This window comes from Pongo abelii, chromosome 19, assembly GCF_028885655.2.
Source record: "Pongo abelii isolate AG06213 chromosome 19, NHGRI_mPonAbe1-v2.0_pri, whole genome shotgun sequence".
Taxonomy (NCBI): Eukaryota; Metazoa; Chordata; class Mammalia; order Primates; family Hominidae; genus Pongo; species Pongo abelii.
Window position 1 is genome coordinate 50,759,335 of NC_072004.2, and position 26,676 is coordinate 50,786,010.

The window sequence follows — 26,676 nt, forward strand, 5'->3', positions numbered from 1 at the left end:
CACCACCACCATTGACCTTAGAACATTTTCATCACTTCAAGAAAGCCCAAACCCTTCCATTATCACCCTCTTCCTTCACTGTCCTGCCATCCCTAAACAACCACTAATCTACTTTCTGTCTCTAATGATTGACCCATTCTGGGCATTTCATATAAATGGGATTACATAATACGTGGCCTTTGTGACTGGCTTCTTTCACTTACTGTAATGTTCAAGGTTCATCCATATTACAGCATGTGTCAGAACCTCATTTCTTTTTATGGATGAGCAATTGGATGCATATGCTACATTTTGTTTATCCATTCTTCCTGTAATGGACATTTGGGTTGTTTCCACCTTCTGTCTATTGTGAATATTGCTGCTATGAACATTCATGTGCAAGTCTTTGTGTGAATATGTGTTTTCATTTCTCTTGGGTAAAATACCTAGGAGTGGAATTGCTGGGTGATATGGTAACTCTATATTTAACCAAACAGGGAACTGCCAGAATGTTCTCCAAAGTGGCCATACCATTTTACATGACCACAAGTGGTACAGGAGGAGTCCAATTGCTCTACATCCTCAACAACCAGAGTACATGCATTTGCGTATCTATCACCTCCACCTGGGAATATAAGTGGCCTGAAGGTTGGAGGTGCTCAACTCTGTACACGTCTCCCACCTTGAAACGTAGTGGACCATGCATAGCAGATGAATGAGTAACATCCCTCTTCTAGAACCTAGCATAGCACTCGGCAGAAGGGCTTGTAGGCTGGGCGCAGTGGCTCATGCCTGTAATCCCAGCACTTTGGGAGGCCAAGGCAGACAGATCATGAGGTCAGGAGATCAAGACCATCCTGGCCAACATAGTGAAACCCGGTCTCTACTAAAAATACAAAAATTAGCTGGGCATGGTGGTAGTGCGTGCCGGTAATCCCAGCTACTCAGGAGGCTGAGGCAGGAGAACTGCTTGAACCTGGGAGGGAGGCAGAGTTTGCAGTGAGCCGAGATCGCACCACTGCTCCATTTCAAAAAAAAAAAAAAAGGACTTGGAAATTGTTGAAACTTGAAAAGTCTGGTGGTTGTGGAGTCCGTTTCGCATGCATCCGATGTGAGCTTAATTTTAGGCTGAATTTAAAATCACTTGTTCTCCTCCTTCCCCCAACACAAACACACACTCCACACACACAAACAATGAAATCTCGCTCTCTCATTTAATTTTCACAACTGCAAACAAATCTATGAACTCACATCAAGGTCATGGAGCCAAACCCTATGGCAAGCAAGGTGGCTTAGGCGCGCTCCACCGTCTGTCATGGAACGCTGGGATGTGGCAGTTGTATTAAAGACAGGGTTGAGAATGTCGCACTTGCAGGCACAGAGAGATTTTTTATGTGCTCATTTCTTTGGTCGAGCTCAGAGGATCTGCAAATCAGGGCAGTTGGTCAAGTGATCTGGAATCAAGTTCAGACTCTATTGTTTACCATTTGTGAGGCTCTGGACAGGTTATTTTTTCCCTCTGGGCCTTACTCTTCTCATGCATCAATGGGAATAACGATGTTTACCCCCAGAGTGTTATTATTAGGTATGATAATATTTTTATTTTTGAGACAGGTTCTCACTCTGTCGCCCAGGCTGGAGTGTAGTGGCAGTGGCGTGATTATGGCTCATTGAGCCTCAACCTCCCGGACGCAAGTGATTCTCCCACCTCAGCCTCCTGAGTAGCTGGGACTACACATGTGCGCCCCCACACTGGCTAAATTTTTTAAATTTTTGGTAGACATGGGGATCTTACTATGTTGCCCAGGCTGATCTCAATCTCCTGAGCTCAGTGATCCTTCTGCCTCAGCCTCCCAAAGTCCTGTGGTTACAAGTGTGAGCCACCAAGCCTGGGCTATTAATATATAAATATAAGGATTAAGTGAACTGATATATAATCACCCCTTCCATAACTCCCCTCCCACTTAAAATCCAAAGTCAAAGAAACCAGGATGTCTGAGGTTACTTTGGACTTCAAAGCTCATATGCAATAACGATGCCTGAAACCTGGAAGAAAAGGACCAGAATTCCAGGGAGTCCAAACTTACTTTCTGAATTCTGCCAAGGAGAAACAATATCCTATAAAGAGCTCGGCAGCTAAGGGAGAAGGCAGCCGTGGTCCTTATCAACAGTAACCATCTATAGGATCATCTAAACTGGGACGCTCGTATGGATACAACAGATACTATTAAGAATCACAAGGGGAATGCAAGCATCAACCAGGACAGTCCTGGGCAAATTGGGCTACAGGCTCACCCCAGTGTATCTATTTGCAGAATCTGGAGGGCGGGACTCCTCAGCAAGCCTCTGGCACATGTTTGAGCTGCTCTCAAGCTGTTAAGCGCTAAGCGTGCTCATCAAAGTGTTTTTCTGATAAGTCCACTGAGAAGAATCCAGTTGAGGTAAATGGGCTCTCTACTCTGTGTCCATGTTACAGTTTTCAAAGTTCAATAGTTACCTGCCTAGAGTCTCCTCTGTAAGTCACCAATAACCCAGTTTGATTGTATTAAAAGCGCTGGAGTTTCTTCGGTCAAAAAGAACTGGCATAACTGATATAGAAATAGTAGTTATTATTTTCCCAGCAGCTCTTCCATGCCAGGCATTGTTCTGAGTCATTTCAGCATCATGATCTTTCTTGGAGGTGGTCATTGTTGGGCCCATTTTATGGGCGAGGACACTCAGGCTCTGAGTAAATAAGGAACTTGTCCGAGGTCATACAGCTTATAAGGGGCAGGCATAAGAATCTGAATCTGGGGAGGTCTGACAGCAGGTCCTGGGCTCTAACTGTTTGGCCTCTTTCTTGTGTGGAGGTCTTTGATCTGCATCTCCTGGAACCCTTGGGTTAACTTATCTCTCCACAGGAATCCTTAACCAGGTGTCCACAGACTCCCAAGCAATCCTGGGATAGAATTTATGATACATTGATAAACAGACAAACAAACAAAAACACATATACACTCTAATCTTCATTTTCTCATTTTTCCCCTTTTTTTCTTTCTTTTTTTTTTTTGGTTTGAGACAGAGTCTCGCTCTGTTGCCCATGCTGGAGTGTAGTGGTGCGAACCTGACTCACTGCAACCTCTGCCTGCCAGGCTCAAGCAATTCTTGTACCTCAGCCTCCTGAGTAGCTGGGACTACAGGTGTGTGCTGCCATGCCCAGCTGATTTTTGTATTTTAAGTAGAGGCAGGGTTATACCATGTTGGCCAGGCTGGTTTTGAACTCCTGACCTTGTGATCTGCCCACCTTGGCCTCCCAAAGTGCTGGGATTACAGTCGTGAGCCACCACGCCTGGCCTATTTTCCACCTTTTGAATATAGGCAAACCACAGGAGAATTAGCAGTCCTTGAGACTTTGTTGCCAATGGAAACCAGATATTTTCATATTACACCAGAGTTACAAATAATAGGAAGAATCCTTTACAGTCATTGCTATTTCAAAATTACAGTTGTTAGAATCCGCACTGCATCTTGTCACTTAACGTGTTAATAAAAATGCACACATATTACCATATTATACATTTGTTTTAACATTTTTAGGGGAACTGCATTTTAATGTAATTGGATTTCTTTGCAAGCCTGTGCATTTTTTGTCCTGAGAACGGGATCACAGGCTGCCTCAGACAACCAACAGGGTCCACAGTACAAAAAGATGGAACTACTCTAAAGAGTTGAGGAATGGGCCAGTTAGTAAACAAATCATTCACCCTTCATGTGCAAAATTTTATATAATTTCTCCCTAACATCACCAAAACTTGCACATGTAAGTAGAGAAAGCCTTAATGGAAATTTCTCATTCATTTATTTCTTTTCTTTTTTTTTTTTTTTTTGAGACGGAGTCTCTGTTGCCCAGGTTGGAGTACAGTGGCGCAATCTCAGCTCACTATAACCCTCCGCCTCCTGGACTCAAGCGATTCTCCTGCCTCAGCCTCCCGAGTAGCTAGGACCACAGGCATATGCCACCATGCGTGGCTAATTTTTATATTTTTAGTAGAGACAGGGTTTTGCCATGTTGGCCAGGCTGGTCTCGAACTCCTGACCTCAAGTGAGGCACCCTCCTTGGCCTCCCAAAGTGCTGGGATTACAGGTATGAGCCACCATGCCCAGCCCATTTATTTCTTAAGTGGATGTTAATTGGGCACCTCCTGTTAATTGGGCACCTCCTGTGTATCAGGCCCTGTGAGTGGCATGGGAGATACAGGAAGGGACAGGACAAACATAGATAAAAGCCCCAACTTTCATGGAGCTGACATGATAAGCAGTCAAGGCAACAATCAAACAATAATCATACATAGAATTAGCTAACCCAAGTGTGACGAGCTGTGGCAGAATGCACTGACAATTCTTTCACCGAGTACTGCTTGGCAAAGATCTGAAAGATGATCAAGTGCCAGCAAGGCAGAGAGTTTGGGCAGAGCAGCCCAGGCCCAGCAGCAGGAAGCTGGAGCCAGTTCTCTCAGGCTCACCAGAGCCAACGGTTAAATTTTCAGGAATTTTGTGATCTGATTGTTAAACATAGCCATTATTAAAATGGTTATATAAACTTACAATTAAATAAATTATATTGAAAATAAATATCTCTAGCACGGCTCTAGAGGTCTTAATAGGTGGAGACTGCTGTGTTCTTTTTTTTTTTTTTGAGACAGAGCCTCGCTCTGTCGCCCAGGCTGGAGTGCAGTGGCGCGATCTCAGCTCACTGCAAGCTCCACCTCCTGGGTTCACGCCATTCTCCTGTGTCAGCCTCCAGAGTAGCTGGGACTACAGGCGCCCACCACCACGCCCGGCTAATTTTTTTGTTTTTTAGCAGAGACAGGGTTTCACCGTGTTAGCCAGGATGGTCTCGATCTCATGACCTCATGATCTACCCGCCTCAGCCTCCCAAGAGACTGCTGTATTCTTACACCATGCAAGGATAATGGAACCCACCCTCCCTTCCTTTTTTTTTTTTTTTTTTTTTTTTCCTGAAGCAGGGTCTTACTCTGTTGCCCAGGCTGGAGTGCAGTGGCTCAATCTTAGCTCACTTCAGCCTTGAACTCCTGGAATCAAGCAATTCTCTCACGTCAGTCTCCTGAGTAGTTGGAACTACAGGTGCATGTCACCATGTCCAGTTAATTTTTAAACCTTTGTAGAGATGTGATCTCACTGTGTTGCCAGGGCTGGTCTCAAACTCCTGGCCTAAAACAATCCTCCTGCATTGGCTTCCCAAATTACTGGTATTACAGGTGTGAGCCACCACACTCAATCTCCTGTACATTCTATCCAATTGTATCTTGAACACCACTCATTTCAGCAGTGAAAATTATTTCTAGTATCCTTTCAGCAAACCCTCTGGTGCAGGGTCCTATAATATCTGAAATGCTTAAGCAACTACCACTGCCGGGTGGGTTCCTGATTAGCATACTTTAAATACTGACTGATTCACTCTGGGCTGCAAATTCAAGTTCATTAATACACTCTTCCTCCTGCTTCACATTATTTACTCTGGAGACTTTTTTTTTTTTTTTTTGAGACAGGTTCTCACCTGTCACCCAGGTTGAAGTGGAGTGGTGGGATCATGGCTCACGGCAGCCTTGAACTCCAGGGCTCACATGATCCTCCTACTTCAGCCTCCCAAGTAACTGGGACTACAGGTGCATGCCACCCATGCTGGGCTAATTTTTATTTTTTATTTTTTTGAGGCAGAGTCTCGCTCTGTTGCCCAGGCTGGAGTTTAGTGGCACAATCTCGGCTCACTGCAACCTCCGCCTCCCAGGTTCAAGCGATTCTCTTGCTTCAGCCTCCTGAGTAGATGGGATTACAGGTGCGTGCCACCATGCCTGGCTAATTTTTGTATTTTTAGTTGAGACGGGGTTTCACCATGTTGGTCAGGCTGGTCTCGAACTCCTGACTTTGTGATCTGCCCACCTCAGACTCCCAAAGTGCTGGGATTACAGGTGTGAGCCACCGCACCTGGCCTTATCAGGCTAATTTTTAAAGTTGTTTGTGGAGAGACAAAGTCTCCCTATGTTTCCCAGCTGGTCTTGAACTTCTGGGCTCAAGTTATTTGCCTGCCTCAGCCTCCCAAAGTGCTGGAATTATAGGCATGAGCCACTGCTCCTGGTCACATTATTTACTCTGTGGTACTCTTATAGTAAACAGCAACACATATGAGATCATAATGTCTAACATCACCAGTTTATCCCGAATTTTGTTGCATTTCACTATTTCTTCTGTTCAGCATCAAATGTAGAAGGTGGGTTGTGTTTTGGGGTCCTATCATTCAAAATTTCTGTACCTTTAAACACTACAATTACACATAGTGGAGTGAGATGTTGTCACCATGAGAGGTAAAAAGGAGACAGGACCCCACTGAGGAAACCAGGGATTCATGCCTCTGACCTCCAGCTCACCCCAGGATACACACTCAGTGATGAAATAATCCTAACCCTAAGCTGCATGCATTACATTGTTCTCCCTCCCCGTCCCTTTCCTCTGATCCATCTCTTTTGCAAAACTCATGCAATTTGAGTGTGTTTCATGGTGCAATTGTAATATATACAGTTTTCCCATTTGTGTCTTTATTTGCAAACTGACAGCGGCTTTAACCCTGGCACTCATGGAGAATATTGCCTTAGAAAATGACCTCACCTGACTATGGCATCCATGAGGAGCAACGAATGAAACTGATAGTGGTTAAGACTTGCTTGCCCCTCTGCTTTTGCACAAGTGGTGCCTCTGCCTGGAATACCTTGACCTGCCTCCTGAGCTGTGTATCCAAATCTCAGTTCTGGCATCCCTCCCTCTGTGATGCCATCTCGGGGATCTCCAGCGGAGTCATCATGGCCTCCTTTGTGCCTGCCTCTTACATGCACTGTGATACTTTTCCCGAAGGTCAAAACACAAATGCTTAGAATGCTCAATATCCACAGAAGGCTAAGAAATGAACCAAGTGGGTTGGGGGTGAAGAACTGGGAACGATGGCACCAGAGTGAACTGGGAAGCCTGTGCTGGGTCCAAGGGTGCAGCTGCTGCTCAGGCCTGGCCTTGTTTCTGTGGGGAATGTGGGCTCAGGGTGGCCAGAGCTCCTGATTTTTCAAGAGAACTGGAAATCTGGACTTTCTTTTTTTGACATATGTCTATCTTTAAAGGCAATTGTTCCAGATTTTAAAATGACCCCGTTCAGAGTTGATAAATCACACATATTCATGGAATAAATCCACTCCAGGGCCACCAGTGACAGCCCAAGCTCTAGGCAAAACTCTCCTGAGTCTGAGGCTCTGTCCTTTCTTCCTCAGATTCCCAGTGCCTGGGGCACGGAACCTGGCATGGACAGGCACTTAGGAAATGTTTGTTGAGTGAATAAATGAGGCAATGAATCAATCAAGATATTAAAATTATTTCCACTCTGCATGAGCCGTACATATAGTGTAATATGTATATTTATATATGCTTTCCTTCGGGCCCATGAACAAAGCCAGGTACTTGCCAAAGTGCAAAGAAAGTTTGGTATTTGTATAACAATAATAAACCCAGGGCTGGGAGCAGTGGCTCACACTTTGTAATCCCAGCACTTTGGGAGGCTGAGGCAGACAGATTGCCTGAGCTCAGGAGGCCGAGATAAGCCCGGGCAACATAGTGAAATCCTGTAACTACAAAAATTAAAAAAAAATTAGCCAGGTGTACACACCTGTAGTCCCAGCTACTTGGAAGGCTGAAGTGGGAGGATGGCTTGAGCCCAGAAGGTGAAGGTTGCAGTGAGCCGAGATTGCACCACTGCACTCCAGCCTGGGCAAAAGAGTAAAACTGTGTCTCGAAAATAAATAAATAAATAAATAACATTAAATTAAATTAAATAATAGGACAGGCATGGTGGCTCACGCCTATAATCCCAGCATTTTAGGAGGCCAAGGTAGGCAGATTGCTTGAGCCCAGGAGTTCGAGACCAGCCTAGGTAACATGGTGAAACTCTGTCTCTACAAAAAAATAAAAAAATAAAAATAAATAAAAATAAATCAGCTGGACATGGTGGTGCATGCCTGTAGTCCCAGCTGCTCAGGAGGCTGCGGCAGGAGGGTCACTTGAGCTCAGAAGGTTGAGGCTTCCGTAAGCTATGACTGTGTTACTGCATTCCAGGCTGGGTGACAGAGTGAGACCCTGCCTCAGAAAAAAAACAAAAAGCCAGTAAAAATAAAAATAAAAAGAATAAACCCAACAGCAAGGCATCTGTCGTCCTCTCATACTGGTCATTATAATTTTTGGTTAATTCATAAAACTGCTCCACAAGGTAGGTCATATTATCAGCTCCATTTTACAGAAGAGGAAAAATCTGTAAAGCTCAGATCAACTCACCTGCCCAAGACCACACAGTTGGCAAGTTTCCCGTTATCCTCAGGGTAAAAGCCAAAGTCTGTAAAATGGCGCTACAGGGTCCCCCTTCGCCCCCTATAGCCCATCTGACCTCATCTCTCCCTCTCCTTCATTCAACACCTGTCTCCCTGACTTCCTCAGACATCCCACATGTGCTCTGGTCTCTGGGCTTTGTCACTGACCCTCTGTGGGGGATGCTGTCGCCTAAGATCTTTGCATGGCTTCCTCTTACCTCCTTCCAGTCTTTGTTCAAATGTCACCTTTTCACTGAGAACTATACTTGACTCCCCTGTCCACTTAACATCACAGCTCCCATCACCTTCTGTTTCCCTCCCTTGTTTGCTTCATTTTTCTCCATAGTTTTTTTTTTTTTTTAATCACCTTCTAACATACTATGTAATGTAATTATTCATTTTCTGCCTTCAACACTATCAGGTTAAACTCCATGAGGGCTATATGTATATATATATATATATATTTTTTTTTTTTCTATTTTCTTCCCTGCTATATCTCTAGTTCTAGAATTGTGCCTGGAACACAGGAAGCTTCAATAAATATTTGTTGGATGGAAGAATGCCGGGATTTGAACGCAGGCTTGATAATTTTATTTGTTGATTTTTTGAGATGGAGTTTTTGCTGTTGCCCAGGCTGGAGTGCAGTGGCACAATCTTGGCTCACTGCAACCTCTGCCTCCCGGGTTCAGGCAATTCTCCTGCCTCAAGCCTCCTGAGTAGCTGGGACTACAGGCGTGCACCACCACGCCCAGCTAATTTTTTTGTATTTTTAGTAGAGAAGGTGTTTTGCCATGTTGGCCAGGCTGGTCTCAACTCCTGACCTCAGGTGATCCACTTGCCTTGGCCTCCCAAAGTGCTGGGACTACAGGCATGAGCCACCAGGCCCAGCCTACTATAGTATACTTTGTATTGTTATACTCCTACTTAAAGATAAAAAGTTAACTATGAAACACAGCCTCAGAGGGTCCTTCAGGAGGTATTCCAGAAGAAGGCATTGTTACCACAAGAGATGACAGCTCCACACGTTATTTCCCCTAAAAACCTTCCAGTGGGAGCAGATGTGGAGGTGGAAGACAGTAACACTGATTGATGATCTTGACCCCATGTAGGCCTAGGCTAATGCGTATGTTTGTGTCCCAGATCTTAAAACAGTTTTCAAAATAAAAATTAAAATAGAACATTTTCAAATAGAAAAAACTTACAGGATATAAAGAAAAATATTTTATACAGCTAGTTGTACAATGTGTTTTAAGCTAAGTGTTATTACAGGAGTCAAAAAATTAAAAAATTTAGAAGTTTATATTTTAAAAGCTACCGTAAAGTTGATTATCATATAAAAATATTTTTTATAAATTTGACATAGCTTAAGTGTACAGTGTTTATAAAGTCTACAGTATAGATCCTGAGTATGAGAAAAATGCAAAAGTATTAAAAGTAAAATAAATTAAAAAAAATTTTAAGTCTACAGTAGTGTAATGTCCTAGGCTTCACATTCACTCAACACTCACTCAATGACTCACCCACAGCAACTTCCAGTCCTGCAAACTCCATTTGTGTTAAGTGTCCTATACATTTTTTTCTTTTATGCTGTATTGTTACTGCACCTTTTCTGTTTGAATAAACAAATACTTATCATTGTGCTACAACTGCCTACGGTATTCAGTATAGTAACATGCTGTTTAGCCTAGGTTTGCAGCCTAGGAGCAGTAGGCTAGACCATATATCCTAGGTATGTAGCAGGCTATATAACCATCTAGGTTCATGTAAGTAGACTCTATGATGTTTGCACAATAGAGTGCAACACTAAGGAATCACTAAGGATGCACTCATTTCTCAAGACATGTCCCTGTCATTAAGTGATGTATGACTGACTATATTAGTTTAATTATGTCACCTCTTAATTCCAAGTATTAACATGTAAATTCTGTTCCAACATGCCTGTCTAATATGAAAAGTATGACTTCAGAAATTCCAATAAATTTAATTCATCTCAAATACCTTTTAATTTTAGTGGGTTACAGAAAGTCAGGAACAACATGCTAAAGAAGCAATGTGTTTCTTAATTAGAAATGTAAGAAAAAAATTCATTCATTCATTAGCTGATCTTCTATATTGCAGGTATTAGTAGGAATACAAGCTGGTACATGTGATCTGGCCAAAGATGAGAGGCAATCATGTCTGGGAAGAAATTCATGAACCAGAGTCTTCAGATATCTATTAAAGGCCCAAACCACTTGTTAATTTAGACCATGTGACTAAATAACAGGCATGTAAGAAAGATCTGGTGAGCTAGCATGCCGTTTAAGATAAAAAATGTTAAGAAATAACAAATATTTGTGAAAATTCATACATCTGTTATTGGCAGTTTTGAATTTTATGAAAGCAGAAGATGTTAGTTTGCAAATAGTAAAATTAGTGCTAAGACAAACATTTCAAATATTAAAAAAATATTACAAAAGTACAAAGGAGAAGTTATGGCTCAACATTCACATAAAAATGGCCAAAGAGTTTAAATAACTAAAAAGTCAATATAAAATAATAATACTATCTTAGATTGTATTAATAGAAACAGGGCATACAAACACAACAGTTTAATAGCTTTTATCAATTATTACATCATAGTATTACATCTGTATCACTAACATCAGATCTTAATATGGCATTTTAATTTTAAAAATTTTTGTCAGGTTGGTCTTTCCAGAAGAGAAGCAAATCAGAAACAGGAGGGTTTTTGGTTTTTTGTTTTTGTTTGAGACAGAGTCTCGCTCTGTTGCCCAGGCTGGAGTGCAGTGACACAATCTTGGCTCACTGCAACCTCCGCCTCCCGGGTTCAAGTGATTCTCCTGCCTCAGCCTCCTGAGTAGCTATAACTACAGGTGCCTGCCACCAAGCCTGGCTAATTTTTTTGCATTTTTAGTAGAGACAAGGTTTCACCATGTTGGCCCAGCTGGTCTCAAACTCCTGGTCTCAAGTGACCTGACTGCCCTGGCCTCCCTAAGTGCTGGTATTATAGGCATGAGCCACTGCGCCCGGCCTGGACGAGGATTTTGAAACCAGATCAAGTAAGAAATTCATTCCTTCATTCATTCTGCAAACATGTACTAAATGCCCAATATGTATCAGATGTTGTTCAAAAGTTAGGGATTCAGTGTTGAATAAGCCAGACAAAGCTACTGCTTTCATCAAGCTAACTTGCTAGTGAAGAACGACAACTAAAGAACCTGATAAAGACACTGAATTGAATGTCAAGAAACCTCAGAACTAACTCTGGTGGACTGTTCATTAACCATGCATTTGTTATTAATATAACTTTATTTAAGCTTCAGTTTCTTTAGCTACAAAAACAGACCCAACAAACACACATACACTTTTAAAGAGAGCTAAAAGAGGCCAGGCGCCGTGGCTCATGCCTATAATCCCTGCACTTTGGGAGACCGAGGCAGGTGGATCACTTGAGGTCACAGTTCAAGAGTAGCCTGCCCAAAATGGTGCTAAATGGTCTACTAAAAATACAAAATTAGCTGGCGTGATGGTGGGCACCTGTAACCCCAGCTAGTCGGGAGGCTAAAGCAGGAGATCACTTGAACCTGGGAGGTAGAGGTTGGAGTGAGCCAAGATTGCATCACTGTACTCACTCCAGCCTGGGTAACAGAGTGGGACTCGGAGTGGGACTCTGTCTCAAGAAGAAAAAAAAAAGAGAGAGCTAAAAGAATAAAATCCCTCCCAATGCCAAAACGATATAAAAATAAAATGAATTCTAGGAGTACAGAATAATCTTATTCAAACATCTGCAGGGCCACCTTGTGGAAGAATCAGAAGTATTCTATAGAGCTCCAAAAGAAAGAGGATCAATGATGGCTGTAAGTGACAGAGACATGATTCTATCTTGGTCGAAGAGAAAATTTTCAAATAATTAGCTCCTTCCAACAAGTAACTTGTCTCTCCAAAATACAAAGTGTTAGTAAAGCCTTGAAGCAGATATTATTTTACTTTTACTGTTTTGCAACAGAACTCCTTGATTGCTACTTCTGAAGCAAGCTAATGGCTCAGGTTTATCAGTCCCAAATCATTTGAGGCAATACAAATGAGGGACAACCCACTGAACATACTCTGTAATACAGTGGTTCTCAAGTGGGGGTGATTTTGTCCCCCAGGGGGCATCTGGAAATGTTTGGAGACATGTGTGGTTTTCATGACTGGGAGGGCTGGAGGGTAAAGGAAATATTGGCATCTAGTGGGTAGAGGCCAGAGATGCTGCTGAATATCCCACAATGCGCAGTACAGCCCCCTATACCAGAGTTATCCAGTCCAAAATGTTAATAGTGCCAACAGTAGGAAACTCTGACGTTAGGTATTATCTGTTAACCATTTATTATATATATTTGCCTGTGTTGCCAGACTCCATGCCACCTGTAGTGAGTTTTTTTGTTTTTTCTTTTGAGACAGATTCTCGCTCTTGTTGCCTACGCTGGGGTGCAATGGCGCCATCTCAGCTCACTGCAACCTCCGCCTCCCAGGTTCAAGCGATTCTTCTGCCTCAGCCTCCTGAGTAGCTGGAATTACAGGCATGCACCACCACGCCTGGCTAATTTTTGTATTTTTAGTAGATATAGGGTATCGCCATGTTGGCCAGGCTGGTCTCGACCTCCTGATCTCAGGTGATCCAACCACCTTGGCCTCCCAAAGTGCTGGGATTACAGACGTTAGCCACCGTGCCCGGTGTTGAGTTCTTCATTAGGCATTTTCAAGCAAAAGCTATAAGCCTTTTGCTTGGAATCTCGGTGAGGGGAAGTGCTGTGTATGTTTAGTTCACCATGCTTCCCTGGCATTAGCACCTTTGCCTGGCAAAGAGTAGAAGGTCAATACTTCCATACTGGTTATCTGACTGTTAACTCACCAAGTTTATGAGGGGTGAGATTTTACCCTGAGAGCCATTCAAAACCTAAAATTTTCTTATTCTAAAAATTGTTTCATATTAAATTTGCTATTTATTTTCTCTCCTGGAAATATCAGCCCAAAAGCTGTCCTTTAGTCATTATGTAGAAATATACATACATATAACATTTCAAAAACATAAACAGCTTAGGAATGATTTTGAACATTAAATGTATATTGATATTTTCAGAAAATAATTAGAAATAAAAACTAAATTCTTATTACAGGTGTCTTTGGGCCAAAAGAGGAATCCTCTCTAGTTATGGCTTTTCGGTAAAATAATATGTAGCTCTGAGAATCAGCTTATAACTAGTGCTAAGAAGTAAAATAACTTCCAAGTGTAGAGAACATATTCAGACTACCAATCAAATTTTACCTCTGTTCAAAATAATCATTTACTTTCATTTTTAGTCCTTATTCACAGAAAATTATGGGCAGCTGGTAAAGTGGATATTGAAGTTAAATAGGAAGTGAATATTAACCTCCCACCAAGCCCTATTATTGGAGGCCATTAATTTTCTACCAGAAAAGGTAGTAAACTTAAAACAAAAAAGTCAAACAAACTTCTAATTTCCCAGAAGATCTCTGGAATAAACAGGTCAATAAATAACTTTTAAACAACTTATTTCAAGTAGTTTTTAAAGATTTTTTTAAAATGTCTTGTAAATAAGATTTAAACAGCTATTATTTAAGCTTACCTCCAATTAACTATACCTGTATTGAAAATTTTTTCAACTTAAAAAAAAAATGAAGTACTTGGCATTACAAAAAGTCAACTAAAAGGTAACCTTGCATTTTAAAGTTTACTTAAGGAAACATCATTGCCATGATCTTTTGGTTATATTTTTTAGGCTCAATAATCCCAAAATATATGACATAAAAAACTTCTCTATTTGAACATCTAAGATAAACAATCCTCAGAAATAATTACTGACAACTGGATAAGAGTGAACCACAACTGTATAAAACCAAAATATTTCACTGACTAAGGGGACTTGGAAAAAGAGAAGCATGCCAGCAAGGAACCTGTTTAAATTATCTCCTAACTGTGAAATGACTAACTTACTAGATAAAACCAACAGGTGAAGACATGCTATATTTTCAGTTGAAATGACAAGATGTGACTATAATGGTAACTATACGCAGAAAAGTCAAAGAAACCAAGGACTTTTCTGATGTAGTTACAATGGGTCATACTTACAGCCACAGAAGCCCACTGCCATGCAAAACAGTGACTGGTTGGCATCTGATCATGTGAGCGACAGCAGCCAATAACAGAAAATATGAAGCAGAAGACAAAGCACCACCAATCAATGTCAAGAGTTGCTCTTTTATAATACTCTTGCTATACATAAACACCAAAAAATGACTTCCACAATCTTATAATTATCTTTTCAAATTGATTCCATAGGAGTTTTTAAATTCCATATTAAGAGTAATAATCTGTAAGAATACCCAATTTTAAGTCTGCTTTTTATTAAGTTTAGAGTCAAATGTCAGTATCAAAGTTCCTATCATTTGTAAAACCTCAAGGCATATTTGTTGAAATATAAAATATTTTTATTTTAAATACAAAAACTCTAAATTTTATTCATTTCCTATGTGTAATAGTCACCATTCAATGAGCTAAAATGTGCATTAGCAGCAACATTCACTCTAACCCAGGAGTCAGCTTCCCTTACTCATCCCGAAAACGTGAGAAGCTAATCAAAATATTTTCGTTCAAAAGTTTTAAAGAGAAAAAAAACTTTAAAAACAGAAAAAAAAGGTGACATTCATTAAGACTTTCAGTGTTTTGTGAGAAAATTTATCTAAGAAAAGTTAAGTTCAACTCATGGAAACAGTGTACAACAAACATTATAATCTAGTGTTCAACAATATTCTATACACAACATACCACAACATTTAGAGGAAATGAAGGACCCATTCAATTCTCTAAAATAACCAAAGCAGCAGGAATGGGATAAAGACACTAAAAAAATGCAATAGAAAGGGGATGAGATTCAAAATTCGTGATTTATCTTACCGGTGCCATTCGTATTGCTGGGTGTGCTCCACAACCTTGCACTGCTTTATGAAGTGTTTCACCAAACATATTTCGAAGTTCAACCGAGTGATAATACACAGCATCAATCTTAGGCCACCAATCCAATGCCAACTAGAAAAAAACAAAGACCATAAGGAAGAAAAAGTACAAAATTACATGAGTTGTATGCTCTGTTTATCACTGTAGTTTTAAGTTTTATCCTTTTGTCGGGAACTTTCTAAGACCATGCAAACACACACCATGATTTCCAAAGTCTTCAAACAACATCTTTAATTCAAACACTAACTCATACATATTATACTATAAAACATAATAGTGAGCATGAGACAAATTGCCCACTTCATGAGCATGTGCATGTGAGACTATCTTTTCTCAATGATAAGCCAGTGAATTTGAAAAATAAAGTCTTCAGGGAGCTAATCTGTAGCCAATCTTCTTTTTTTTTTTTTTTTTTAAAGTTTAATGTTTTACAATTTCTGAAACACATGCATACATGGCATATATTTTCCCAGGTAAGAATGCTTTATCAAAGCTTTAAAAGTGATTAGTGGTTCAACACAGTATTAAGTGTATGTGAAAACCATTACTTATATGTTTACGGACAACAATGATAATTACAACATGAAATTAGTAAATGAAATAAAACTATTAAGTAAACCTATAATCTTAAATTGATATGCAATGATGACATGATACATGGGAGAGTAACAATTACCATAAACAAAGACAAACTGATCCTAGTGAAATATTTTTTAAACAATTATTTTACGTATTTTCTATTTCAATTTAACCTGTTTAGCTTTGATGTCTACTTTTTAGGGCCTATTTTATTTGGAAGCGTATCTCTAACTTTAAAATGAATGACTTGATATATTATTAAAAAACGACAATTGTGAAAATCACTATATCTTTAAAGTCTGTCATTTAATACAAAACTGACTGGATGAATTTTCACTATGTATGTAGAGTATGCATTAAATGACCTAAAATGTAGGCTTCTAATTTATAATACTCCAGATGTTTATAAAAAATATCTGGAAGAATAATACATTCAAATTGTAGGTAAGAGAGACTGAATAGCCTCACATCTCTCACATCTCATTCCCAGATTTTTTCTTATTCAAAACTAAGCTAATTGAAGTCTCAACATTTTAATTTCTTTACTTGGAATTCTCAGAATATTTTGAATAGCATCAAGTTATATTACCTTAAACCAAACTGTGGATTACAAATCCTGTTCATCGGATAGTAAAATATAAAACCAATTTATGATACACATTTTGAATACTGAATTCCATTCAGAGAGGAATCCCAAAACTGGGAGGGAAGAAATGCTTTTTTGGGACAGTATGGTTGTTTACATTTTTCCCTCAACTCCTACTTTATTTAATCTAGTTCCTACAAATGATCAATTTTTAGTCTGATAGTATAATGGATTCCTCCAACTCTCAGCAACTTTGACTTGCCCAAAGCAACCAATGCAACTTCATTTCTTATACTTACTAAATTATACAGCTTGTGTTAATCAGCCTAAAGTAACAAAAAGCTGAATAATAACAAAGTCATTGAGTGAAGGGTCTTCCTTACCCAACACATCTCATAAGATCTTGTCAGAAACTGATAAATTGAGAAAGGCATCCCATATAACATCCTATTCAAATTACTGTGTCTTTTTTAATAGCTTTTGAAACTGTATTGTGGTATCAGGTGCACCATATAAAATAACTTCAGGCTTAAGATTTAGTAATTTTCATAGTTTTCATTTTTCATAATATATTCATTTTAAAGTAAAAGATACATTTTCAAATAAAATAAGCATGAAAAACTAGACATCATGTGGTTGGCAAAAAAGTTTAGTATTTTGAGCAGTTACTAAATGTGCCCTTCCTGAACACCAGTCAATTAAAGTAGACTTACTCTTCTTTTCCTTGAAAATCCCATGTTTCTAGCCAAATGGCAACACTTACATATTATGAACAAATTATGTGGCAATTCCTCAAGAGATTTAAATAATTTTCAAATGCCTTGGAAATAATTCCTTTCAACTACAACCTCTCAGTAGAAAGAAATCATCTCATTTTCAGTATGTGAATTATCCATATGTAAATTATGATAAATTGTCGTAAGGAAAAAACAGAAATAAGTAATATACCAGCTATAGCATGTACCAGTGATGGCACTATGAATGAATTTAAGATCAGAAGTCCAAATATCTAAGAATAATTTCCTGTGATTTTTCAAGACAAAAATATTGCCATAATAAGTGTCTTCAATGAAACTCTAAAACAGGCAATCTCATAAATTTGTATATTCACTTTACAAATAGTCCTTTTCAACCAAAAGGGTACTTCAGATTCAATAGCGATTAGCCTCAAACCAAGGGGGAAAATATCCTAACGAGAAACAATTTCCCACGCTATCTATAATAATAAAGTATCACTACCCAAGGCATAATTTAAAAAGATACTTTGAACTAATATTTATGTTCCTTTTCAAGCTATTTCATTGAAAAGTTATTGATACTTGATACTTAAAAATTAGTCAATGTAGTTTTTTTCTTTATAAAAACAGATTTTCATGTGTATACATGTGCCATGCTGGTGCACTGCACCCACCAACTCATCATCTAGCATTAGGTATATCTCCCAATGCTATTCCTCCCCCCTCCCCCCACCCCACAACAGTCCCCGAAGTGTGATGTTCCCCTTCCTGTGTCCATGTGTTCTCATTGTTCAATTCCCACCTATGAGTGAGAATATGCGGTGTTTGGTTTTTTGTTCTTACGATAGTTTACTGAGAATGCTGATTTCCAATTTCATCCATGTCCCTACAAAGGACATGAACTCATCATTTTTTATGGCTGCATAGTATTCCATGGTGTATATGTGCCACATTTTCTTAATCCAGTCTATCATTGTTGGACATTTGGGTTGGTTCCAAGTCTTTGCTATTGTGAATAATGCCGCAATAAACATACGTGTGCATGTGTCTTTATAGCAGCATTGCGCACATGTACCATAAAACCTAAAGTATAATAATAATAATAATAAAATAAAAATAAAAATAAAAACAGATTTTCATATAACTTGATCTCTGATACAGACACACTCCACACTCCACACATGCAGTGCTCATTAGAGTAGAAGAGGATGCACAGCCACTTTCACCAAGTACACTGAGGCATGCATGAAGCACCACTCCAGGCATGCTTGGACCCCAGAAAGGAGCAGCTCAGCCACTTACAGCAGTGCCAAGTCCATGCTTGAAAGTGCTCTATATAGTCAGTTGTAGACAAATATATTTCACAATTAAAGTAACTAGCCACAAAGTATCAAAAAAGTATATATTGGGTTTATTATATACAAATTTTAAGCATTTATGCAAAGCTATCACTCTTTGAATATTTTTAGTGTTCTGAGCCACAGCGGAAAAAAGCAATAATGTCTTATTTCTGAGTTACACATAAACTTGAGAGGGCAAATCATCTTTTTTTTTTAATGGCCTTGAAAGTAAACCTTGAAGGTACAATGCCCTGGTTCATTATGCTGACAAAAGTACAGTGATTTTTTTTTAAGTTTTTAACACAAACATACCTTATTTACAGTCTTCATTAAACTTTCCCTTTTGGAACAAAGCATATTCAATGTTACTTTTACCTACAATTTAACTCAGTGATACTTAACTAAGGGAGGAGGTATCATTCCCTCAGGCATGTTTATTTGTTCATAATGACTAGGCATGGGGAAATGCAGCACAACTGGCATTTAATGAAATGAGGCCAGAGACGTTAAAGGTCCTGCAATGCCCAAGGCATCCTGCACAACAAAGGAGTGTCCTCTCAAAATGCTCACTAAACACCTGCTGAGAAAAATTAAATGTGTCACCAAATAGCTTTATCAATAGTTAATTTTCCACTGCAGGAATGGATAGAATATGGGCAGTATTTATTTTAAATAAATACAACATCCAGGGCAAATGAGGGTGAAGGTTTATTTTCAACTCACCAGAGGCACAGTCTTAAAATGGAATTTGATTATAAACAGGTCAAATATACTAAGTTATCAATGATTACAGCCTCCTTTAAGGAAGGAAAGCGTCAACCAATTTACCCATAAATGTGAGTATCATTTGATAAAAGTGGAACAATGGAAAATAACACCTGAAAACTTTCAAAATAGGGTTGTTCATAATTACAAGAACAGAATTTTAAAAATCCACAGTCCAAATCTGATAAAGTTTTGTTGTCTATTTAATGTCTTCACATCAGACAGAGTTGAAGGTTTCGCAAGTACCTTTTAATGATTTCACTTACTTTGTCTGATATGCTTTTGCATCTTGTGAATACCTACTTTAAAGTATGTTAATATTTCATTTTAAGAAAAATGAAATTTTACACTATGAATGAATTTAGGATCAAAAGACTTAAAAGTACCATCAAATATAGTCCCATCATTTTGTCAATGTGCTATACTAGACTACAACATAAATACTATTACTTTTAACTTAAATGGTAAGGTGGCAAGTCAATGTATCAAATGCTGTAAAAGGGCTAAGAGTATTCAAATAATATGTTTGAAAAGCTTTGGGATGAAAATTTTAAATTGTATTTTCAGTGACATTTTTCTCAAGGGCTTCTGATCTGAATAAAATGTTTTAGATTTAATCTTTCCAAAGCATCTTATTAACTCCATCTTCCTTAATATGGTCCCTTCGGTCAAGACTTAATATGAAAAATACAAATATTTATCAATTATCAAATAGAATCACTGTGGAGAAATTTTCCTATTTCATACATCTAAATTCAGAACATTTTTGAAAACCAAGAGTGCATTTCTTAAAAAGAAACATGCAAAGAAAAGAAAGAAAAAAAATTTTTTTAGTAATTTTTTAGTCCTTTTGGACGTACATTGGTGATGATTTGATGGAGTGAATTTACCAGCACATAGTGAAATGTAGAAGGTGAATTCTGAGCCAGGCAGATCTATAGAAAAATTACAAAAAAGCAGATTATTTCTATGAGAAAAATACTCAGTAATACAAATGAAGCCAAAAAGAACAGCAAATAGAAAGTTTTTTTTAAAAAAACACTAAGTTTTTAAGGTCTTGAAATGAACATCAATACATAATAGTGAGCAATACCGTTAAAAGTGAACCTATTAATCTCTCTAGTCTTTTTGTTTATAAAGGATAACAGCATCAGTAAATACAGTTAGATAAAAACCAATGCTCTCACCTTAAAGTGTTGGTTGTTGTGAGGGCTTATACGAAAGCAAGAAACAAGGCAGTCAATCATTTAGATCCACATCAGCAGGCTGACTGCCTCTTGAGAATGCCTTACTTGGATTAAAAAGCAGGTTCTATAAAAACCCCAACAGAAAACAAAGGCCTTTAAATACCCATGCAGTATTTCTTTACTAACATGTAATAACATCAACACATTACCCACACAGATGGCAGTAAAATTCAGCTGCCAGAAGAAGCACAAAGCACCCATACTGTGGTTCATCAGTCTGATACAATTCTTCCTATACCATATATAGGTTCCTTTCAGGCCCTAATTGCCACATTATTTTAAACCCAAGTCTGTATATTTATGCTTATTTAAGAAAATGGTGTTTTCTTCATATTCTCAGTCCATTTAGGCTGATGAACACAGTAACAACAAAAGCAAGTCCTATGAACTTATCAACAAAGAATCAGAACTTTAATGTTAGCAATTATCTTTGACATAATACTTATGCTAGAAAATTCATTTAACTTTCTTAAAGTTTGTAGTAGAGAAAAGAATAAGCATGTTACTTAAGATCAACCACCATGGACTGAACAAGTAGGAAAATGACAGAGTTATCTTCCCAATTGATGTAAGTACTTGCTTTACACAGTTTGACACAGGCAATTGCAGCACTTTCTGTCAGCTGCCTACTTCCTCCATGGCCAGCAAGAGCTTTTCGTAGACTGTCCAGAAATAACTTCTACAGAATTCAAATATAGCGATAAGATAATATACGAAGTTTCTTCTATTCCAGATGTACCTAATATTATAGCAAATTAACAGCCTCTAAAACTCATACTATAAAGAATGCTTAATTTATATTTGTGGTTTTCAATTTCATAATTTAAGTACTGGTCATCATTTAAATGTTTCTCAAATTTAAAAAAAAAAAAAACCTTTTTCTATTTTCTTTATTGAATTATTAAAGGAATACAAAAAACAGTCCTTCCCAAACAAGCTGTTTTCTGAACTTTTTTTTTTTTTCCCCAAGATGGTGTCTTCCTCTGTTGCCCAGGCTGGAGTGCAAAGGTACGATCTCGGCTCATTGCAAACTCTGCCTCCCGGGGTCAAGCGATTCTCCTGCCTCAGCCTCCAGAGTAGCTGGGTTTACAGGTGCCTGCCACCATGCCTGGCTAATTTTTGTATTTTTAGTAGAGACAGGATTTCACCATGTTAGCCAAGCTGGTCTTGAACCCCTGGGCTCAAGTGATCCTTTTGCCTTGGGCTCCCAAAGTGCTAGGATTACAGGCATGAGCCAACACGCCTAGTCTTCAACTTTGAATTCAGCTGATCATATCTTCTTTTTGATATTTAAAGTCTAAATATTATACTATCTTGGCTCTGGTCTATGATAAACTGTTCCACCCTTTTCTAACACTCCAGGTTATATTCAACCTTCAGCCTTCTAAATAAGAATATATTCAAGGCTGTTCTGTTGCTCTAAATTTGTTTCTCAAAAAAATTTACCTACTCTTGTGATGTCAACCCCTCTTTACAGTTCATTAACAAATGTCTTCCCTTGGCTTTTCTCCTAAATGAATGCTCAAATGTAACATGTCAAAAACTAAACTCACCCAACACCAGCATAATATATTCTTCTCAAGTGTACATGGAACATTCTACAAAACAGACCATATGTTAGGCTACAAAATAAGTCTTAATACATTTAAAGAAATTGAAATCATATAAAGTATGTTTTGTGATCATAATGGAAATGAAAACCCAACAGCAGATAAAAAACTAGAAAATTCACAAATATGTGAAAATTTGTGAATGTTAACTAATAGATCAAAGGAAAAAATCACAAAGGAAATTAGAAACCAACGTGAGACAAATGAAAACGAAAACACAACATACTAAAACTTATAGGATGCAGTGAATGCAGGGCTAAAAGAAAAATGTAAAGCTGTAAACACTTACATCAAAAAATAAGAAAGTTCTCATTCAATAACCTAACCATATACCTCAAGGAACTAGAAAAAGAGTAAACTACACCAAAGCTAGCGGAAGAAAGAAAATAATAAAAATCAGAGTGAAAACAGAGAACAGAAAAACAATGGAGAAAAATTACAAAACCAGAAGCTGATTCTTTGAAAAAGTCAACAAAACTCTAGCTAGATCGGTTAACAAAAAAATAAATAAATAAAAGAGAGACAGAGAGAAAGAACACCAAATTACTAAAGTCAGATATGAAAGTGGTGACACAGCTAGATGAAGTGGCTCATGCCTGTAATCCCAGCACTTTGGGAAGCCAAGGCAGGCGAAATCACTTGAGGTCAGGAGTTTAAGACCAGCCTGACCAACATGGTAAAACCCCCATCTCTACTGTAAAGAAGACAAAAATTACACAAGCATGGTGGTGCATGCCTGTAGTCCCAGCTACTAGGGAAGCTGAAGCAGGAGAATCACTTGAACCCAGGAGGCGGAGGTTGCAGTGAGCCAAGATCCTGTCACTGCACTCCAGCCTGTGCAAAAGAGCAAGACTCTATCCCCCCCCACTGCACCCCCCCCACACACAAAAAAGTGGTGACACTACTGATTTTGCAAAAATAAAAAGAATTGTGAGACAATACTATATAAAACTGTATGCCAACAATTTGGATAACCGACAAAATGGACAAATTTCTACAAACACACAATCTACCAAAACTAACTCATGAGGAAATAGAAAATCTAAATAGAACTATAACTAGTAAAGAGGGATTAAATCAGTAATCACAAAGCTCCCAAAGAAAAGGCCAGGACCAGATAGCTTTCACTGGTTGATTCCACCCAACATTTAAAGAATGCTTCTCAAACACTTCCAAAATATTAAAGAGAAGGGAATACTACTCATTAGTTCTATGGTCCAACATTACTCTGATACCAAAGCCAGACAAAAATACTACAAGAAAACTACAGACAAATACACCTTAGGAATATTGATGAAAAACTCAACAAAATCAGCAGCTTATTAAAAGGATGACACACCATGACCAAGTGAAACTTACTCCAGGAGCACAAGATGATTCAGCAATGAAAAAATCAATGTAATATACCACATTAATAGAATGAAGAAGAAACTCCACATGATCATCTGAATCAATACAGAGAAACCACTTGACAAAGTTCAACACCTTTTATGATAGAAAAACACTCAAGCTAGGAATAGAAGGAAATTTCCTCAACATCATAAAAGCCATATATTAAAAACCAATAGCTAACAACATACTCAATAGTGAAAGATTGAAAGTTTTTCCCCTAAGATCAGGAACAGGATGAGGCTGCCCACTTTTTCTTCTTCTATTTGGCATAATACTAGAAATTCTGGACAGAGCAAGTAGGCAAGAAAAAGATGGAAAACTCATTGAAATTGGACAGAAAGAAGCAAAACTATGTCTATTCACAGATGATATATATGTAGAAATCCCTAAAGATGACACATACACACCAAGAACAAGCTGTTAGAGCTAATAAATTCAAAGTCACAAAATACAAAATCAGCACACAAAAATCAGCTGGATTTCTAAACATTAGCAATGAAAAATACAAAAAGGAAATTAAGAAAACAATTCCACTTATGATAGCATCCAAAATAAAATATATGGGAATTAATCAAGGAGGTGAAAAACTTAATAAAAAACTACAAAACATTGCTGAAAGAAATTAAACATAAATAAATGGAAAGATATCCCACGTTCCTAGATTGTTAAGGTAACAATATTACCCAAAGCAATATACAGATTCAATGCAATCCCTATCAAAATCCCAATGGTATTTTTTGCAAAAAAAAGAAAGGCCAGGCGTGGTGGCTCATGCCTGTAATCCCAGCACTTTGGGAGGCTGAGGCGGGCGGATCACGAGGTCAGGAGATGGAGACCATTCTGGCTAACATGGTGAAACCCCGTTTCTACTAAAAATACAAAAAAAATTAGCCGGGTGTGGTGGCAGGCGCCTGTAGTCCCAGCTACTTGGGAGGCTGAGGCAGTAGAATGGCGTGACCCCGGGAGGTGGAGCTTGTAGTGAGCCGAGATGGCACCACTGTACTCCAGCCTGGGTGACAGAGCGAGACTCTGTCTCAAAAAAAAAAAAAAGAAAAACTCATCCTAAAATTCATATGGAATCTCAAAGAGCTGCATAATAGTCAAAACTATCTTGAAAAAGAATAAAGTTGGAGAACTCACACTTTCTTATTTGAAAACTTACTACAAAGATACAGTAATCAAAACAACGTGGTACTAGCATAAGCACAGTCAAACAGACCAATGGAATAGAGAGCCTAGAAAGAAACCCTCACACATATGACCAATTTTTGACAAAGGTGCTAAGACCATTCAATAGAGAAAGGACGGTCTTTTCAACAAATGATGCTAGGAAAACTGATTATCCACATACAAAAGAATGAAGATGGACCCTTTTCTTACATCATATACAAAAATTAACTCAAAATAGATCAAAGCCCAAAACTTAACAGTAAAGCTATAAAACTCCTAGAAGAAAATATAGGAAAAAAAATATTTTCAACATTGGATTTGGCAAAGATTTCTTGTATAAGATACCAAAAAAGCACAGGCAACAAAAGAAAAAACAGATAAACTGGACTTCATCAAAATAAAAACTTCTGTGTATCAAAGGACACTATCAAGAAGATGAAACAAAAATCCACAGAGTGGGAGAAAATACTTGCAAATAATGTATCTCATAAGGGATGAATAACCAGAATATATTAAAAATTCCTATAACTAAAAATAAAATAAAATAAAATTTAGAGCCTTACAAATACTTTACAGATTTTTTAAAAACTGAAAATAGATGAACCAAGCCATTGCCTCAAGAAATAACAGTATAAATAAAATGAAAGCTAAAATTAATGAAACAGAAAAATTTAAATGCTAGGAAACAAAATCAAAGCCTAGGTTTTAAAGACCAATAAAATAGTAAACATGAATGAGGAAAGAGAAATTAGTAAACAGTTACAAACATGGATACTAAAGATAATTATATGAGAATATGGAAATATAACCTTTATATACTTGTACAAGTAAAATATGTAAGTATTATATACAACTCTGCACTGATAAAATTGAAATATATATTTTCTAGCAAAGAACAAACCATCAAAAGTGACTTTAAAAACAACAGAAATTCTTCAAAAAATCAAAAATAAAATAACCATATGATCCAGAAATTACACTTCTGGATATATATTTAGAAGAATTAAAAGCAGGGTCTTGAAGTTATTTGTACACCCATGTTCACAGCAGCATTATTTATAATAGCCGAAAGGTGGAAACAACTGAAAAATCCATTGGCAGATAAATTTAGATAAATAAAATGTTGGTATATACATACAATGGAATATATCACTCAGCCTTAAATAGGAAGGAAATCCTGACATGCTACGACATGGATGAGTACTATTTCAGCCACAAAAAAAGAATGAAATCCTGTCTTTCAAGGCAACATTAATGGAACTGGAGGACATTATGCTATGTAAAATAAGCCCATGTCAAAAAGACAAATACTGTATGAGTCCACTTATATGAGGCAGTCAAATTCAGAGAGACAGAAAGTAAAAGGACGGTTGCCAGGAGCTGGTAGGGAAGAATGGAGAGCTGTTTAATAGATACAGAATTTGTTTTGCAAGATGAAAAGGTTTTGGAGATTGACTGCACAACGATGTGAAAGATAGTGCTACTAAACTGTATGCTTAAAAATGGCTATGATGGTAAATTTGATGTTATGTGTATTTTACCACATACAAAATTTTAAAAAGAGACAGAAAAACTACACAGATCCATAAAGGAGCTCAAATAAAAGGTGATTAATTAGTTATTTTAAAGAGCCAATAGACAGGCTAGTTCTAGAAATAGCGTAAGAAACCAGTAGCAGTACTTGACTTAGGAAAAAAAGTATAAACTGAAGGTCAAGAGTGAATAGGAAGCTTACTTTTCCATTGAACTCCCTTCCTGATGTACAGTGAAAATTTCCATTATGTCAATTAATTTTTTTCTTTAAAACTAATGATAAGCAAAAGTCAAAGGAAATCTTAACAGCTTCTAATCTTG

The 26,676-nt window shown here is 37.9% G+C and overlaps 1 protein-coding gene across 1 annotated transcript in view; it reads right to left on the bottom strand.

The window, feature by feature from the left end:
- LOC100456550 (neurofibromin-like) overlaps positions 1 to 26,676 on the bottom strand; it is a 165,441-nt gene that overhangs the window by 32,245 nt on the left and 106,520 nt on the right. Inside the window, 6 exon segments of the mRNA XM_063718650.1 lie at positions 14,512 to 14,556; positions 15,337 to 15,468; positions 20,264 to 20,338; positions 20,591 to 20,650; positions 20,652 to 20,714; positions 21,150 to 21,329. Of these exon segments, the coding sequence (XP_063574720.1) occupies positions 14,512 to 14,556; positions 15,337 to 15,468; positions 20,264 to 20,338; positions 20,591 to 20,650; positions 20,652 to 20,714; positions 21,150 to 21,329 (555 nt within the window).